Here is an 18788-nt window from a genome sequence, read left to right on the forward strand (position 1 = left end):
CTGCTTCCTACTTTTATTTTGTACCTATGTGCTAAAACTTCTGGTTAGTTTTAATTATTTGCAAGTATTAGCAAGATAAATTGTTAAAAAATGCTCCAATCTTTTTCTGTTTGGACCTGTTAACACATATTAAGTGGCATACTGCTGATAGATATACATTTTAGTCATTTAATCATATTTCCTTACTTTATATTGCGTATAAAATATAGAAAAGTGGGCAAAATGACTATTCACACCAGTGCTGTTTAGTAGGCAAACTCTAGTCTGTTCCCCTACAAAGTCCGATTCATCTGAGGAGGTGTGAATGCGCAATTGAACTCTGGCTCGACTCCAAAGGCAGGAGTTGAAACAGGGCATTCTGGGTAAATGCCACCAAAACAAATGCACAACTTTAGCGCTAACAAGAGAAATAGCTTGTGCTCTCTTACCGAAGGCAAAAGCGAAATCCTATAATCGCTAAAATGACAGTACTCCCATTTTTAATTACATTTCGCGAAGAAGGAAGTTGCGCTCAGTGTCTTCTTCAGAGGTTTTCATGTAATCTCCTCCAGTAATTCTTGGTGCAGCGCCACCACAGGCGAGGGGAGGAACATTTTGGATCATTTGACAGTGCAGTGTGAAAGCGAACCACACCAACTGGAAATGCAACAAATGTTGCAACTTTGGTCCCCAATCCAACTGAGTCCACCAGACTATCAGGTGTTGAGCTCCTTTTTTAGAAGAGTGGGTTTTCTACTCTTTGGTGTGGTGATGAAGGCCCCCGCTGTGAGTGGCAAACAAAGGATTGAAGCTTTCTGAGGGGATTTCTGTTTCAACAAGGTGTTAGAAGTTTATTATGTCATTAGGTTTTAGAAGTGGGTTTCCACAAACGTCTCTTTAAGATCAAATGCATCAACTGCAAGCTTTAAACGTGAAACGGGCAGACGCTCTCGTTGCGGCCTTAATCAGCTGATGCCTTCCTCGGGTTGTGGGAACTCAGGGCCCAAAGTTATCTCATGTTTCAGCGCTGCTTCCTCCCTTACAATATGTTCTTCAATTATGTAAGGTGCGCGTGTCTCACTTTCTGCTCTGTTTGCCATCAAAGCTCTTTCACATCTCACTTCACGCAAACAGGAACCCGGAGCGTCAGGGCCCCATCCCGAGCCTGCAACAACTGCAGGTCTTTTATCCGTCGCCCTCCGCTTTCATGCAGCCAATCAATCAGCCAACGATTTGTAAAAGAAAACACTTAGCTGCGTGCAGCTAATGTCAGGTTGTTCCACTTTTGTTTGTTGCACAGCAGCGTTTTCCACTCAAGTATAAAACATGAAGTGAAAGGGACGAGGAGAAAGGTCACCTCATGTCAGTTCGTGTTAACTGGTGTGTTGGCTACCAGTGGGACCCGGCTGCTCAGCCTGACAAAACAATGCTGAATAGTAGCTGCTGTGGAGAGGATTCCTGGCATTTTTCTTCTGAGAAAAGATTCAAATAATACTGGATTGTGAGGTCAACCTGATGCGACCCTGTTGTTTCTCCAATGTTTATTAGTTATTTAATAGTGTCAGGTCGTTTTTAGGCTGGTTATATTCAAGCTTCAGGTCATTTTTCTTGATTTTGAATGTTTTATGAATAAATTGACACTGATAATAAAAAACTAATAACTGATGATATTTAAATATTTATAGTCTTGAGCCTCTAAACTATTAAGTGTCATAACTCAATAGTGCCCCCTAGGTGCAGTTAATGGCTTAATTAAGCTCAAGTCGTGGAGAGTTACCGTCCTACCCCAAAACACCTGAATCCAAGCCTATCACAGTAATCAATAAATCAATGAATTGCATAATAAACCAAAACAGGCTCAATAATTTCCATTTGGAAGATTGCTTTTCCTCATGTCTGTCTCTTTTTCTAGCAAATTGGTCTCAACAAGCCCCTTTTTTGAAAGGCAGTTTTGTTCAGAGACTTCAGCATCAATTTTATATATATATATATATATATATATATATATATATATATATATATAAATTAAATTAAAGTTTATTGATGTTTGAGAGGGTGCACTTGCATTATTATTACGCCACTATGTTACTTGAAAATGGAGTCAGAATAATATTATTGTTTATCACTGTAACTTCTAGAACGATTTATCATCCAGGAAATTTTTTTTGTCAAGACTCTCCTACCTGAATCAGATAAATGGTTGGTTACCATGGCTTTGCAGTGAATGACTGGCTGCTGATGAGGGAAGTCGGCCATTTGATTCAGGTGTGTTGCAGAAGGGATACATAGACAGTAGGACTGAACTCGATCACCTCTGCTGTGACTCAAGCAGAGGTGAGTCACAGCAGAGGTGACTCGCCTCTGAAAAATCCTGAAATTTTTCTGGTATTTTTTTTTTAATCCTAGGAGCCTAACAAATGATTCAAAACCAACAAGATCAGCATGTTTCACATGTGAACAAACTCCTTTTAGAAATTTGAACGGATTGATGTTTCCAGCACATTGCGGCGTTGCAACAACTTTGGATTGTGTATAAGAAAAAAGGGACGAACTTCAAGTTTGTGTTGACACATCACCTGGTAGCCACAGTCAGACTTTTCCTTTCACTCTTTGAGGTCCTAATCCAAGTAGATCACCAACTGAACTACTTTAGCCTTTGTCAGAATGTTTCCTTTAAAAATTTAAGACGATACATATCTGGATGTTGATAAGTGACCAGTTTAGCGCAGGCATACATCATCCTAAAACCAACGAAGAAAAACCTCTCAAAATGAAGTCAGTCATCTTGTGCTCTGATAACTTTGTCATGTTATTGTTTGCAATAACCTCCAGTGTTTTGGATTGGCAGATTTGCAAAGTAACTTTGACTTTTATTGTCATTCCAACATCCACTTGCAGTGAACATGGAACAAAATGATGTTTTGTTTGGCTCAAGGACAGTTTTACAACCAGTGATTAAATCTAGGGGGACTTGAAGTTTAAGTTTACAGAATAAATATAAAAATCTCCTCCAATGACCACAAAAAATCAGCAAAAATTGGATCTGGTGTCTATTTCAAATGGGTGAGAGGCATCGGTTGACTCCATCTTCAAATTTTCCAAAAAATAAAGAGATTTTTGCAAAGGGGGAAGCATGCAAAAGTCCTCTATCGAACTGACATGGTCTGAGGTGCTCGGTGTTTCAGTTTTAATTGTAATTCATGAAGTCTATTTTACAGGATGCATCGCGTGCTGCTGTTTATTATAATCTAGCTTTTTAATATTATTCTAAATAGGAAGTATTGCGTTAACTAAAGTATTATTGATTTATTAAGTTGAGGTGATTAAACTGTAAATTGCTATCGGCTAAAACAAACAAGCAGAAATAATCCATAATATCTTCCTGTGTTCAATCAATAAAGCGACACGCTGGCCACACTTTGCTAACATTTTTTTTTTCATCCACTAAATTTCTCTACCTGCTTGACCTTTTCAGGGCCTCATGGGGTCAATGGGTGAGAGAAGAGGTCACCAGTTTATCACAGAGCAACACAATCAGCCATGCATTCACAAGGGCAAAATAGAGTGGCCAGTATAACTAACATGCATGCTTTGGGGAAAACATGCAACTCGGCACATAAAAAGCTACATAACATGTTAAATCGCAGTAATAATGAAAATTTCAACACATGAAGGAGAGCTGTGAGAACGTTGTGATGACTTCAGAAATACAGAATTTTCAAATATAATGCAACTTTATTGAAAATCTTCAAGAGCATCTCTGCTTCAGTGTGTAACTTTAGCTGCAGTTAGCTTAGCTCAGTACTCATTAGCTTCATAGTGTAAAATGAGCTGATCAGGTTTGGCTTTTTGCATGAAAACGGAGCAGCAGACTTGCTTTGCTGTGTTGTTTTGAATGAGGCATCGGCTTTAGATGGAGCATGAAACAACCGGTCCATCTGTGTTTGCTTTAAAGAAAAAAAAAAACCCAAACATGTTCTTCTAAATATTCATGAATCTTGTAGGGTTTTTGCTGGGTTTTCATCCCAGATGTTTTTCTGGCCTTTGCAGGAGGAAGCGGTCGATTTGGTGTTTTCATATAATAATCCTTCCACCCTGTCTTTATTATCACAGTGAACAAATGCAACAGGAGACGTTTTCACAAGCAGTGCTTGTTGTTGTAGAGCTCAGCACAAAAGGTCTTCCTTCAGCAGCTCTTGAGTCATCTCCCCGGGTCTTGACGTGACGCCGTGGTCTGGTGTGCCTTTGTGCGAGTGTGTGTGCACACACTGCCTCTGCCTGTGTGCGCTGGTTGCTGCTTGCCAGGGCAGGGCAGGGCTTCCTGTTTCTGTGATTGCTGCCCAGGCACAGCAGAGTCGAGATCCTTTCGTCTCTGTTCCTCTCTTGCTCTGCCACCTGGACCTTTACCCACAAACTTGGCGCCATCTCCGCTCCTTTCGCCTCCTCGCCTGCCTGTTATTCTCGCTTCCTGCCTGCCCTCTTATTATTTCTAGCTATCCTTGTGATTTTTGTCTCTGTCTCCTCCTTTTCCTTTCCATGCTTGATATTTCTCTCTCCTTCCAGCATTTTTCTTTGAGCAGCTCCCACTCTGACACAGTCTCTCTTCTTCCTCTGTAAATTTATCCACCACTCTGATTCATTCAGTGATTCAGAGACTGAAAATTCAGAGGCACTAATAAAAATTTCCTTTTGTTTTTTTTCTGGGGTCTGTGGTGCACATGTTGGTGCATTTTATTAATTAATTTTTTCCCCCCTTCGGCCGGTTTTTACAGGAAAATCTGGAGCTTTTGATGTCTAAGCGGGCCTTGATGCCATGCAGATTAATTGAGTCACATGCAACAGATTGAATCCGGCCAATCTCTGCAACAAGGCCGGAGCTATAAAAAGGTCAGACGGATGTGGCTTCTTGTAAATTACATTTTACCTAATGAGTAATCTCAATTAGCAGCACATCCCATTTTGGCAGGAGTAAACCACCAAACTGCATGGAGTATGGGAACAAACTCGTTGAGAGGCAAACCGGGTCTTATGGATTTGTTTTTCTCTTGAAAGTGGAAAAAAAAAAATCATTAAACTGATTAGTAAAGTGGAGAAATACTTGAAGTTTGATGAAAATATGACTGAGCCAAATCAGTTCAGTTAACTCACAGCTGTTTCTGTGGGAAAACCCAGATTATTGGCTATAAAGCAATAATTAAATAGTCAGGAAATTATTTGCTGACTCGCTGGATAAAGTCTGAGTCTCATAACTAAAGATCTTGTTACAATAAATATGTGAAGCAGTTCCTCAAGGTTGTTTAAAGTTGGATTTTGCATAAAATCTTTTTGTTAATTATGTCAAATATCAAAAGTATTATTTTGTTTCTCTGGTTCTTCTGTGGTCTTGAACTTTCTGGAATTGGGATAAGAATTGTTAAAAGAGATAAAAGGCTAAAGTTTCTAGACTTAATTCAACCTGGGTTTATGTCCCACGGTTGTTTTTTTTGTTTTTTGTTTTTGCAAACAAATAAAAATATGATTTAATAAATCGAAGGTAATCTCCCCATACTTGGTGTAGATCTGATGAGATGAAAAGCTGAAAAAGCCCTTTATCCCATTTCAGAAAACCAACATAACTGCTGTGTTGTTTCATGATTTCATGACACACAGATAATCAAAGCCCACCAGTGAAATGTTAGAATGAGTTGAGCACAGTAAAGTAGATGAAAAGTGTGGAAATGCATTAATATTTGTAGGAACCCCGTGTAATATTGTCCAGTTGACCATGTGTAAGAAAAAAACCTGTAATTGTGAATATTTTGTGTAATTCTGAAGAAGTACAACAGGCTACTTGTGTCACAGAGATTAAATCTGGCAGGTTGTAACATCTGCAGATCATAGAATTGAATACAATATAACCAACATCAAATATTCACCATTTTGCTGACATAGAGGAAGAATAATCAAAGTATTTATTAATCCAACACTGATTGGATTAACAAATACTTTGTGTTATTTTTACACAGACTCCTCGGGAGTCCTGCAGTGACTTGATTGTCATTAAAGAAGGATTATCATTTTGTAGATATGCGGAAACACGCTTTTAGACCAGAACAATTATTAAATTATTACCATTCTATTTCATAGTTGGCGTCTTGCATGAATGAGAAATAAACTGTGTCTCAGGCGCTTTTTGCATGACGCTCAGCATGCAGCCGGCGCTCTCAGTCGCCTGCTATGAATACTTGACCCGAAAGCTCAGAGACCACATGAGTGTGTGTTCATCAAACAAGCTGTTCCCAACCGAGGGCGACAGGGAGCACACAGTGGTGTGTGAGAGCTGATACCGGGCTCTGCAGATATAAATAGGACCTCCCTGCAGTTGGGCTTTCACCAGTCGCACTGATAATTATCTCCGTGTTGTATAAGCGTCGGTCTTTGTGGATTTTAATTTATTGCCTTTTCTGGTGAAATAAGTGAAGTTTCCTGGGTTTTATTTGCTCAGTTCTTCTGTCCGAGTTTGCTCTGGATGCGCTTCAGCAGCAGTTCATGTTGCTAGATGTTAGGCTCAGGTCCTGGTGAGCCTCTACTAGAGCAAAAGCATCAGATTTTCATGTTTGGCATTAAAAAGTTTTTTAAAAATGACCCAAAATGTTAAAAAGTTAATATTCTTTTAAATTATTTGGACAAATCTTCCTAATTATCATCATTGTGACATAGTTGCTGGACTGCCAGTTCCAGTTAAGTGTTGCTTTTTATAAGAATATTGTTTTTAATTGTCTTCCAAATTATTTGTGAGAAATGCAGCAAAACTTCTTTCCAACACTTCAGTGTCGTCACTGCTGATTTTCCACCGCTACAATCCATCTCAAGTCTGGTGACATCAATGATAACAAAATTTCAATTTGCCTGCAGAAACTGAATGCGTGCATTGCCCCTAAAAATTGCATTGTTGCACACATTGATATTTGTTGATTTTTCAACTATAATTTTGAGGCGAGTCTCACTTTTAGGGCTCTTTTCCTCTCTTATGCTCATTTTGCGCCTTTGACCTGGTATACATTTGTTTTTTCTTACCAGTTCATTTGGGTTTCTTTGGTTCTGACCTCAGTAACCAACCTGCAGCTTCTCTGAAACGTGAAACGAATTTTGCTTGGATTTATTTGGGTTTGATCTGGATTGTAATTCATTGTTTTATTGGGTTCAAGTCACAAATGAGATTTAGAGCCTCAATCATTTGAAACATGGTTAAACAAATTTTTAGACATTAGGTAACTGAATTAAAATCTAAATTAGATTTGAGCATATTTATTACCAATTACCCCCATAATCCATAAAAACACTTAAGTACAAAGAGACGTGATCTGATGGTTTATGTCCATCAGATCATGGACAGGAAATGAGAGTTAGAAGGGACAAAATGGACACATTTTGGTATGAAATGAGAGGTGAATTGGTCCGGCTACGTTTATTTCTTCTCGTCTGATGAACTGCAGCAGATTTAAGCAGCTTATCCATAAGTTGCTCCATGCAGAGTTTCATTGGCTCTTCATGGTGTTTGAGGTGTCAAATTACTTTAAATGGGATGAAAGACATGAGCGGAAGATGAGGGTGAAAGAAAGGAAAGAATGCTGAAGCATTGACTCGTGTCCTGATGGAGTGTTTTCCAGTTTGCTTGGACTTGCCTGTGTCGTTTGATCTCCAGCTGAACGTTGTTCCACAGAACCATAATGTGGCAACCAAGCATCAACTTAGGGTTAGAGTTCCTGGATAATAGCGGAGAAAGAACAACAAAGCTGTTTTAACCTCTTTTTGTTCTCCCTGTGGCCCGCAGTTGAGGTAAAAATAAAAGGAAGCGAGGATCCGATTACATCTGGTGATCCTCATGCCAGAGAGAGGCGAGAGGATGAAAAGAAAAAGGAAAACCCTGGGAACAGAGACGGGCCCGAGGGATACGGCGAGAGGAAGTGTGTGTCTGTGTATGAGTGTGTGTGCATGTTCTGTAGTGGGTCAATGCTGAGTCATCGCTGGGCTGGCCAGGCAGATAGAAACAGGCTCTCGCGGTGGGGGGGAGAGGCCAGCTGGAGGGGGGCGAGCGCGCACTGAGCATGCTCCGAAAACTACAGGAAGGGAATTGGTTGTTGTGACAGGACGCATCCAGGAACCGCGGTGACGCAATGTTTCATGATGGCAAGTTTGCTCAGCCTCATTGACGTACGAGGACCGTCGGTAGATCCACCGCCGCCGGTCCAGGAAAACTTTCTGGTTTTATTAAGAGTCTACGCACCAAGATTTAACAAGTTTTCATCTGCGAGCGTCAGCCACAAGATAACAAGACAAGTTGCTCCATGTTTGTCTCGACCACAACGACGTCCCCCTTCCCCCCGCCACCGCCGCTCACTCCCTCCCCTCCTGTTTCTTGTGGGTTTCTGTGATATGTTGGACCCGGTCTTTAACCCCCCCCTGACTCCCATCATCCTTCGCTCACAAAACCTTGCACACACATGAAGGCTTCCTGTGTTAATAAAACCTTCTTGGCACAGAATGAATCCTTTTCAGTGCTACAGCGGTTTAGCTGTAAGTGTGTTTTGATGTTCACTGGAAGAGGATAACGGCAGAGAACGGAGGTATTTTTGGATCAGATTGCCTCCAAAATTTTACAATATTTAATGTCATGAAGCCATAAAATAAAATTGTGCTTCATAATAAGAAAGCCTTTGATTGAAGCTTGGTTCATATCTGTTCAGAGGACATTAGGATCTTTTTTATACTTTCATCATAATAATTGGTTAAGAAAAAAACTAATTTTTACTTCCTGCATAGAAATCTTTAAAAAAGTAATAAAAAAACAAGAAATAACTGCGGAAAACAAGACATCTATTGTTACTAGACAACAGTCAGTCACATTGGCTTTGTTGGCTGAACTGTTTGATTCTACCGACTACTTTTTAATGTCATGAACGTCGTTTCAGAGATTTTTCTTAAGTAAAAGTCAGAAAGTGTTTGAACGGGAAGTAAAATTTCAACATTGGTTACATTTTCAGCTGATGCGGTTTGCTTCCATGCTGTTGAACCCGTTCACCCTCTTGCCTGTGGGGGCGCTGCAACTAGAACCACTGAAGGCAGCAACACAAAAACCTCTAAAGAAGACGAGCTCAACAACCTTCTGGTCAAAATATAAACAAAAATGAAGTACCGTCTGATTTTAGCGGTTGTAGGATTTCTCTATCAGTAGACTTTGTTTTGGTCGTATTTACCCAGAATGCCCTGTGTTACAGTCCACTTTCTGCTTAGTGTTCACACATGCTTTCAAACTACACCAGAGTTCACTTCAACTGAACCTAGGCCTAGGTTTTTAGGCAGAACAGAGTTAGCTTTTTGTGGTTTGATTATGCATCCACATCTCCCCAACAAACTGGGCTGGTGTGAATGCACTCTAAGACTTTTGACTGAGCCATGCTGATGTATGTAGGTATATATTCGTGTCTGGCTGTATATTCATGATTGTCCAGCTGGAAGAGAAGCTTCGGCCCGCAGTTTGAATTCTTTTGCATCCTCCAACAGGTTCTTTCCCACATTTAGCTCGATAAAGCTAAATATTGGCTCCCTTGCAGTGTTAGTTTTCTATTTAGCCACCTTCTTCTACGCTGTATACCTCTACATTGCTTTTTGCATTTCAACTTCTTATGGCATTCTTAGAGTTTTTTTCTTATTGCCAAACGTCTGTAGAGGACAGATTTGAGGAGGGACGACTAATAATTGTCCTGTTGACAGATTGTCCAACCTTAGCTCTGGGCTGCTGCTTTAATTAATGCTCTCCCTGCCCAGCCTGTCCCTTTAGGTTTATGGCCATGTCTTGGTAGATTTGGAGCTGTGCCACACTGGATCGACTCAGTGTTGGTCTGTGAGATCGGGGTGGACTGTCACAGCAGGAAATGTTCACATGGTTTGTTTTTGTGCCATACTTTTTTCATTATTGGAGGATTCACTGAACTGATATTCACAGATGGTGATATTATTTTAAAGATTTAAAGTTCCCCATGTGCTTTACCTATGACCTGCCTGCTGTTTTCTTCGGTTCTCACAATGATGTTCGTTCACTGATGGACAGACTTTTTAGTTTTTCATGTGTAAAATAAAAATCAGGAAGGGCTGCATAATATTAGGAAAAGATGTTTGTCAGTAAATGTGATAAACATGACTTGAGATACATAAACAAGTAATAGAGACATTAATGTCTTTCATGCAATTAGTCTCTCGTTTTGTCCAGTTTTATCATCTAAAACGTTTTTGCTGCAGTAAACAAGTACGCTGAATTATTAGTATCTAGTTAAAAAAGTTATCCATCAATCCATTTTTGAACGTTATTAATAGGAATTAATCATTGTCACAATGAAATTTGAATTCTCATGATTAAATATATTTCACGATAAACGATTTGATAAATTCCTGCCGCCAGCTGCTTTTGCTTTGTGAAATCCCAGCAAAACTCATCAAAATTTGTGGTTGTGCTTTGACCAAGTCAGAAAAGGCCTGAATACATTTGCAGTTTCTTGTTCTTAAAAGTCCATGTCAGCATGTTAACATAGAACTACAACTTCCTCCCCCAGTTTCTTTGTCTTGCGACGATTTTTAGTTATTCTTGCTGGTTGTGTGGATTGAAACAATAACAAATTATGTTGTGTTATTTCAAAGAAATGGAATCCTAATCTCTTATTGGTAAAAAGGAAGAACCCAGATGCATTATAAATAGGATGTGTGTTTAAAAGGCTTTATTTGACGTCGTGGTTCTGATCTCCGCTGCTTTAAGGCAACACTGACTCACTGGGAGGTGAGAAAGCAGAAGGAAGACTGAAACGGGTCACATGCAAATACAGAAACACACAGATGGTTCTGTGTGCAGTGTGGTTGATTGAGAAGTTTTTAATTTTACTTCCTCAACAAGCGGCTCATTCACTCTGACCCATTCCTATCAATTATTTCAAATATTTCACTCAGTTCAGCTTCCTCCATTTGCTCTGTTTTCTAGTTTTTCGTTCATTCAGCTGGTCTTTCCAGTGAACTTTGGTCATGCTTTTATCTACAAGACTCATCTATGGTTGATCGCCCAAGATTATTTTGCTTAGATCCTTGAAATCCAATTAGTGCCACTGAAAAACTGGGCACTGATAAAATCAGCCTGTTTGGACCAGTGGTTCAACTTTCAGCCAGCAAAATAATAAATCTTTGTAATTCCTGGTGTGTAGTGTCGTTTAAGAGGGTAAATCTGCCGAATGTGCTAATTTCTTTCTATCTGATTTATCAGCTAATCGATAAGAATAATCGATTAGTAAAGTAATATGTAGCTGCAGCCCTGTAAGTTTCCCTCCAAATGTTCTCAATTAATTGATTTTTGTTTTTCTGTGTCTGCAGTGATTCTCTGCCAGTCTGGTTACTGCAATGAATGGTAACACTATCCATCCAGCCAACACCACTTCAGCAGGAGGAGGTCCGAGCGTAGCGGCGCCACCCAGAGGCTGGCGGGAGTTCTGCGAGCTGCATGCCATCGCCACCGCCCGGCAGCTGGCTGGACATTACCGGAGCTTCGCCAGTGAGCGCCCGCAGCATGAGCTGGTCCCGCCGGAAACCTTCTCCAAGCACTTCACCGACCTCTTCCAGCAGCACTTCTGCCAGGAAGTCGACAAAGATGGCGCCTCCGGAAGCGCCTCCGCCACAGCTCCCTCGCCGCACGCCCTGATCAACCAGCTGCGGCACTCGACCTTGTCGCAGGACTACCGGGAGGCGAAGCGGTCAAGCGGAGGAGCCGCGTCGATATCCACGGTACCAAAAGTGGAGCCGGTAGTGGTGAGTCCGGAGCCGGAGCTGCCACTGAGATGCGCTGCCAGGAACTCCTTTTCCGGGTCGCGAAGCGTCGGCGGCGGGTCGCTGCTGATTCAGAGCCACAGCAATGACGAGATCTCGGCCGCTGATCGTCACCAGCCGTCAGAGCGCCACTCCTCGGACTCTTTGGTGCCAGGTTCTGGAGGACACGGCGACATCACGCATTTCCCTGTCAGCCAGATCCAAAAGACAGTGCAGTGGATTTTCCAGAAACGGCAATCCCGCAGCTCTCACTCCTCCCAGGACCTGTCTCCCACCAACCCTAACCCCGCCACCGCCAACAACAGCCCCTCAAACAACGGCGACAGAGTGGACGAAGGCTCGTCCTCATCCTCTTCCTCCCAGTCGTTCTCTTTTCAGAACTTTGAGGCCACGGCTCCGGCCACGTTGCACCGGCCCAGAGTCGTCTCGCATCTCCTGGAAGGTTTCCGTTGGTTACGCAGCAGAAGCATGCGGCTCCGGAGGCTGGACGTGAGCGGCTGCTGCAAGGAGGGCCAGCTCAAGTACCTGCTGGTGGATGACACTATCTCGGACTCTCAGCCCCACTGGCAACGCTGCCGCCTGCTGGTCAGGAGGATCAGAGACACTCAAAGTGGAGGGGGCAGAGCAGGAAGTGAGAGGTACCAGCTGGAGCTGTACGATCCCCCAAAGGTAGGTTGCCATGATTTTAAATGGGATCTTTTTATGCAACATTCACATTTTGCACATTTTTGTACTTCTTCTTGAGTCTCTGCTGCTTCCACAAACAGCCTAGTCGCTTAATAAAATGATGGAGACAGTTTTTGGCAATAAGTTTATGTTGTTTGGTATCTAGAAAATGAGCAGTTTCAAAAACCTTCCGAATGTAACGTGACAACCCAGCAAAACCCGTCACCATGCAACCCATGGTTTTACTGCTGTATGTTGACTTACCATTCAGAAACCGCTTGCTGCATTCTTGTTGATTGCGCAGGAGTCTCAAGTGAAAACGAAGCATGGTTTTTATTTGTAAATCAGATCACGCTCAGTCAGAGTTGAAGGTTCTTGCTTCAACTCTGTTTTGCTGTGGTTCTTGCTTTACGTTTTGGGTCGTTATCCGGTAGGAATGTCCTCAGGACTTTAGCAGCCTCTAAACCAGGGGATCAAACTCATTTTAATTGTGGGCCATTAAAGAGCTGGTTGTGGCAGGATGGATCAATAAAAGTACCCATTAAATGTAGTTAAAATGTTAAATGAGTACCTCTTAAAATTAAATGATATGGAACATCAAGCTTCTCTCTGGCCGCTGTAGAAAAGCACCCCACAGTATGATGCTGCCACCACCAAGATTCACCATGGAGTTGATGTGTTCAGGGGGTTGTGGCCGATACTTACATGAGAAACCAATCTTATCCTCTAATCTTATCTACCTCTGCAAAGGTGTGAGAATCAGCCACTGTCCTCTTTTGCTCTGCAGTGAAATCTGACTGACGGAAACGACACCAAGTCACGACTGCAGGTCCGCTGGTGCCAACTTAGCAACTTTATTGCTATAATGTGGCCACTGTCCAGACAAAACAAAATCAGCATCGGCCTAAGTCTGAATCCTTAAGATTTGTGGTCAACCCAGAAAACTGTAATCGCTCCCCAACTTAATATAAATGAACTCCTCTTTAGAGGTTTCTACCTGCAGCAAAATGTTGAAAAACTTGTTTCCTTTTCATTTCGGTTCAAATCATGCTTTTCAAATGAAATTCCAATTAAATACAATTAATTTTGTGGCTCAAACATGGCAGCTTTTACAGAAAATTACAAGAAAATATTCTACATTTTTAGGTTGGTGGTTTCATGACATGAAGTCTACATGTTTCACAGGTTTTCCTTCGAAAACGAGAGATGTGGAAATGCTTAGGGCAGCGGTGTGTCAGTCGGTCTAAAGCAATCAGCTGATTGTGAAATCCATGCGGGGTGACTTACAGTAAAACCTTTCTGAAAATGAAGGAAGGTGATTGGTATCATTGTCAGTAAATCCCACTTCTGCAATTACATGCTGCGTGTTTTTATTGACAGACATGTTGAGGCTTTTCACACTCGCTGCAGGTGGCTTTGAGATTTTTCCGTCTCACGTGGTTATTCTCAAGTTTATTCCTCTTGAACGTGGCTATTACTCAGACGTAGTGAGACTAAAATAGATTTTCGTTCTCAAAATTGTGTTGGTCTTGGTTTAACTAGCCAGGTAAATAAGGTACAAGTCTTTGCACAGATGTCACATTGCTTTGAGCTTCATGGTGATTTTCGTACAGATTTGCTTGCAACGCAAATCCCAAACCGCCTACCCACACATTTATCTGTCTATTTCAGGTTAGACATGCAGGTGTTCAACAACACCACAGCACCTTTTGGGTTTCGTCGCCAGAATCTGATAATTGATTGCTTATGCTGTTCTCAGTGCAGATGTTTCACAGGACTATGCTTGATCGGATTCTGCGTCGGCATTTCTCAAAAAGTTCTTTTACTTCTCAGAAGCGCACACCACCGAGCCCTTCAGCATCTGTCGGGTTCCTCTTCTTGTGTTTCATATCTGAGCGAGATAAGGCTGCAGATCTGTTTGTGTCAATAAGATGGAAACCCACAGAAACCCTTTAAAGGGCTTGTTAGTGTAACTTCGCCAGAGAATGCTGCTGCTTATCCCCCCCCCTTAAAATCAACACAAACATGAAGAAGGCAGAAAAAGTCACTTCCTGTTTCCAGCTGTTTTAGTTGCAGGGTTTCCCCCCCACTCTTCCTTTTTTACAAACACCATCCCTTTCCTCTGCCCTGTTATTGTTTGGTTTTCAGTGCTTTGCTGCACGGTTCGCCACATGACAAAAAAGCTGCGATGACATTTAGCTTCGCCTCAGAAAAGCTGCTCGTTTTTCAGGTGGTTTTCGTCGCGTTGTTGCCTTCTGTGGAGGATTTGATGTTGTACCAGCAGGAGAGGGGTTCACTCTAAACTTGTCTAGTCACAGTTCGGTGTGGTTCAACTGTCAAAACCCCAATCATTTAATGTTAAATGCCGAATATGAGACCAGAGGTGAGGTAGGTGAGAAGGCATCAGGAAGCAGAGTTTGGGTTTGGAGTTTATCTGCCTGTTTCTTTCTAATGAATCATTTGAAATGACAAAAAAAAAAACAAAGTGAATTTAGCTGTGAATTTTTCCCAGTGTGGCATTTCTGTGCTGAGTTACATCAAAGCGTCAGCAACCTTTATGCATTCTTTTACCCTTTGGTGTGTAGATATACCTCCCACACTCTTTCCTGTTTGTTTGGGGTTGGTTTCAGCCAGGCACAACATCTCTGCTTCTGAATCCGTGGCTAATAAAAACCTACTTAACCTGCAAATATGACACAGCCACGCTGAGAAACTCATGTTTTCTTGACCTATATGCATTTTCTCAAAGTGTTAGATTCCCCTCATCTCACAACAACACAGCAGGATGTTTTCTCTTTCTCTTCTTTTGAGCCTAAAACCCGTGCTTGGCTCCTCACATTGGGTTTAAAGCCCGCCGTACTTCCAGACGGGACGAGCTAGGCTGGGTCTCTGCATGGGGTAGTGCAAGGAAAGCCGTTGCATGCATGCGCGCGTGTGTGTGTGTGTGCGTGTGTGTGTGTGTGTTTTTGAACCTTTTATATTTAGCAGCCCTCAGCTCGTCAGGCAGCTGCAGCCCTAACCATGTGCGTGAGGTAATTTGGTTGATGATAGAGCCAGAGTGATACGTGTGTGCGTGCGTGTGTGTGTGTGTTGGCAGAATTGACCCTGCTCTTTGCTGTGCAGTAAGCCAGTTGCATTGTTGCTCTGAGCGCGCTCCCTCTCTTTTCTCTGGGTGTTTAGTCTTGGCAGGACGGACAGATAAAGCCTGAGAATGGCCTTAAAAGGAAGGAGCGCTCTGGAGAAGCATGCTCCCGTCTTTACATACACACAGAATATAAAGCACATGCATCCCACCCCCCTGACCCAGAAAAAGTAATTCAAGCAGCATCCTGGAAGGAGATGGTGCTGCCATGTTAAGTGTTGCTGCAGCTGCATTTTTTTGTGAATGTAAATCGGGTTTTCACACATAGTAAGTGGGATATTTTTTGCAAGCAGAGGTTCTCACCCTGTATGCAACTCTTGGCTTCCCAGAGAGAAAAAAAAAGAAGTCATAGGTCATGCTAATGCATGCAAACCTTATTTTTATCTGTAGATGCGTGTGTTTTTGAAACAGAAGTAACAACAGAGATGTAATGTAGCACAAAACAGCTTTCCGTGGAAGCCGATAGTGCCCTTGCGTGAGGAAAGAGCAACCAAAGCGCAGCTGCAGGGTTCCTGCATCAGCTTGAGAAATGAACTAAGCCTTCACATTTTTAGGAATCACATCAGGATGTTGCCTGAATCTACAGAGCTGGTTTTTAGGTCATATGAAAGCCAGCAATAAACAGGATTTAATACAGGAGTGTCCAAAGTGCGGGCCGGGGGCCATTTGTGGCCTTCGAAGGATATTGGGCGGCCCCTCGACCTCAATCCTATAAATGAGCAAACCTGACCTGTAAGCATAGTCGGTTGATTCTGATGGAGACATTTTTATCTTTTAGGGCAACTTTTCTCACCATAGATAAGTGACATCTTATAAAACATTAGGTGCAAAAAATAGATTCACATTTATTAATGGAATTGTTGCATTTATCTTAGTTTTGCAGTAACAAGACCTGCTTTTTGTCAAAAGTAGGTCTTGTAGCACAAATAACAAACCAATCACACACAAAATGTAACTGTGGACCTGTGTTGTTCTAAGACTTTTTTAATGTTTTGTATCTACAACGGTTTCAGGGTTTCCCCCAGAGTATTCTAAGCCTGGCGGACCACCAGGCTTAGAGTTGCTTATTTATTTTAGTTTTCTTAAATGTTTGCATTTTTTAAGACTTTATAGTCGGTATTCAAGCATTAATCTTCCAATAATTATCAAGTGATATTTCCAAATTTCCTGTCAACTTTAAACATTCTTTAACTCAAAAACGCGACGGATGCATGAATGACTGCCGAGAGCCACAACCACCAGGCTTAGCAAGCTTTCTGTGGGAAACCCTGGGTTTACTGATCTATTTGCAATAAAAATCAGAATTTGTTGATTTAAATAAAATTGTACATTTTATTTTGTTTATTGTTGAGCCAATAAAATGTAAGCCCCATGTGCTTTCAACTTAATAATTTTGGCTCTGATGGCGAAAAGTTTGGACACCACAGATTGACTTACTGGGAAAAGTCAGTTCCGCCTTGTAAGTTCAGCAGAAACCTGCGGCTGTTTCACTTCTTATTATAATCTAAAGTGTTAGCACACACGTTCTGACCTAAAAAAAAAGCTCGGTGTTTAAAAGAGAACGTCCTGCTGCAGTGTTTAGGCCTGAGATAAATTAAGATCCAGGCTCTTCGGTCGTCGTAACTGATCCACAAGTTGAAGCTTTTTCACACGTCGGCGCACTTAAAGAGCGATTTTTAACTTCCATGTAATCGATGCCGAGTGCTGAGCTTTTCCCCCTACCTGAAAAGTAAACCTTAATGCGGTGTGTTTGAATTTAATTAAAAATCGCACTTGATGCAGATCTCAGCCGCCCAGCTGGGTTGGAAAAAGTGGGAGTTGAAAGCGAAGCGGCGGCCCGGACCATGAACAAGCGGCTTTCCAGGAGAACAGAAGTGAAAATGCATTTACAGAAAACAGTTGTCAGTAACTCTTACGGTCAAACAGCTGCCTGTAAATCTTCAGCTTTGTTCTTCTCTTTGCATTTGATGTGACACGACCGAACCCCTAGAGAAAACATCTGCAAAGCTGTAATTGACGTGGTGGTGCAAACTCAAAACAGACTACGATGCTTGTTCCTTCTTTGATTCTTTTTTTTCTTCTTCTTTTTTTCAGTCCTCTTTAAAATGTTGTTAAGGAGGCTGATTTCATGTCTTTGTGCTGTTTCGGATATCAAAAAAAAAAAAATCACAAAGCTGAGGGAAGGCATTTCTTATTCCGTTGCAGAAGTAAATCTTGTCTCGTCAGCTGAAAAGACGAGAAGTTTTCTGTGCTGTCTGGGACTTTATCCTCAAGTTCTTCATCATGTCTTGTGTTTTAACTTTGACCTTGTTGTGGACAAAAAACACAATTTCACCATCTACAGGTAGATTTAATTAAACATCAGTCACGTTTCCCCACAGAAAACTTGTTGGGCCCTCGGCAGTCTTTCATCTAGCGACCCGTCGTGTTTTTGAGTTAAAAAATGTTTAAAGTTGAAAGAAAATTTGAAAATACCACTTAATAATTAAGTGTTACTGGAAGACTGGTAGGTTAATATCTGAACACCAAGTATAAAGTGTAAAAAAAAAAAAAAAAAAAAAAAAAACTGAAATCAGCCATTCTAAGCCTGATGGGGGCACAAGTAAAGCCTGGTGGCCCGCCAGGCTTATAATACACTGGGGGAAACCCTGGTCAGTGGATTTTTCTGGGGTTTTATGAAAGATGCCAACATAAAATTGTGCACAGTAATGAATTGGAAGCAAACTGATGTAGGACGCCATGTTAGGTGTTTTACCTCCCAGCCTAGTGAGACTCCAACCGGCGGTGGAAACGCTGTCCAGACTGGACTGGACCGTAACATAACCGCACCGATTCCTGCCATGCCAATCAGTGGTAATGAGGCCAAACACAAAATAGTTCCAGCAGTAGCTGGAGTTTGACTGGACCATTCTAACACAGGAATTGATCTAAGCCATTCAGTTGTAGTCATGTCTGTGTGTTGAACCTCCATCTCGGCCTGTAACAGGTTTTCTTCTGTCTCCATGTCTGATGCTGCCACTGCCATGTTTTACTGTGAGGATGGGTTCTTTAGGGTGATGTTAAGTTTGTCACCTGGGTTTTAGTGTTTTCACACCTGATGGTCTGGTAGACGCGGTTCGATTGGAGACCAAGGTTGCAGCATTTGTTACATTTTCACTTG

The 18788-nt window shown here is 41.8% G+C and overlaps 1 protein-coding gene across 1 annotated transcript in view; it reads left to right on the forward strand.

Moving 5' to 3' along the window:
* The window catches only part of sh2b3 (SH2B adaptor protein 3), a 62999-nt gene that overhangs the window by 6261 nt on the left and 37950 nt on the right, over positions 1-18788 (forward strand). The window contains exon 2 of the mRNA XM_015028279.1: positions 11371-12489. Within this exon, the coding sequence (XP_014883765.1) occupies positions 11398-12489 (1092 nt within the window). The 5' untranslated portion in view covers positions 11371-11397. The remainder of the gene's footprint in view (positions 1-11370; positions 12490-18788) is intronic.

This window comes from Poecilia latipinna, unplaced genomic scaffold, assembly GCF_001443285.1.
Source record: "Poecilia latipinna isolate Pla-1442-1.1 unplaced genomic scaffold, P_latipinna-1.0 Scaffold119, whole genome shotgun sequence".
NCBI lineage: Eukaryota > Metazoa > Chordata > Actinopteri > Cyprinodontiformes > Poeciliidae > Poecilia > Poecilia latipinna.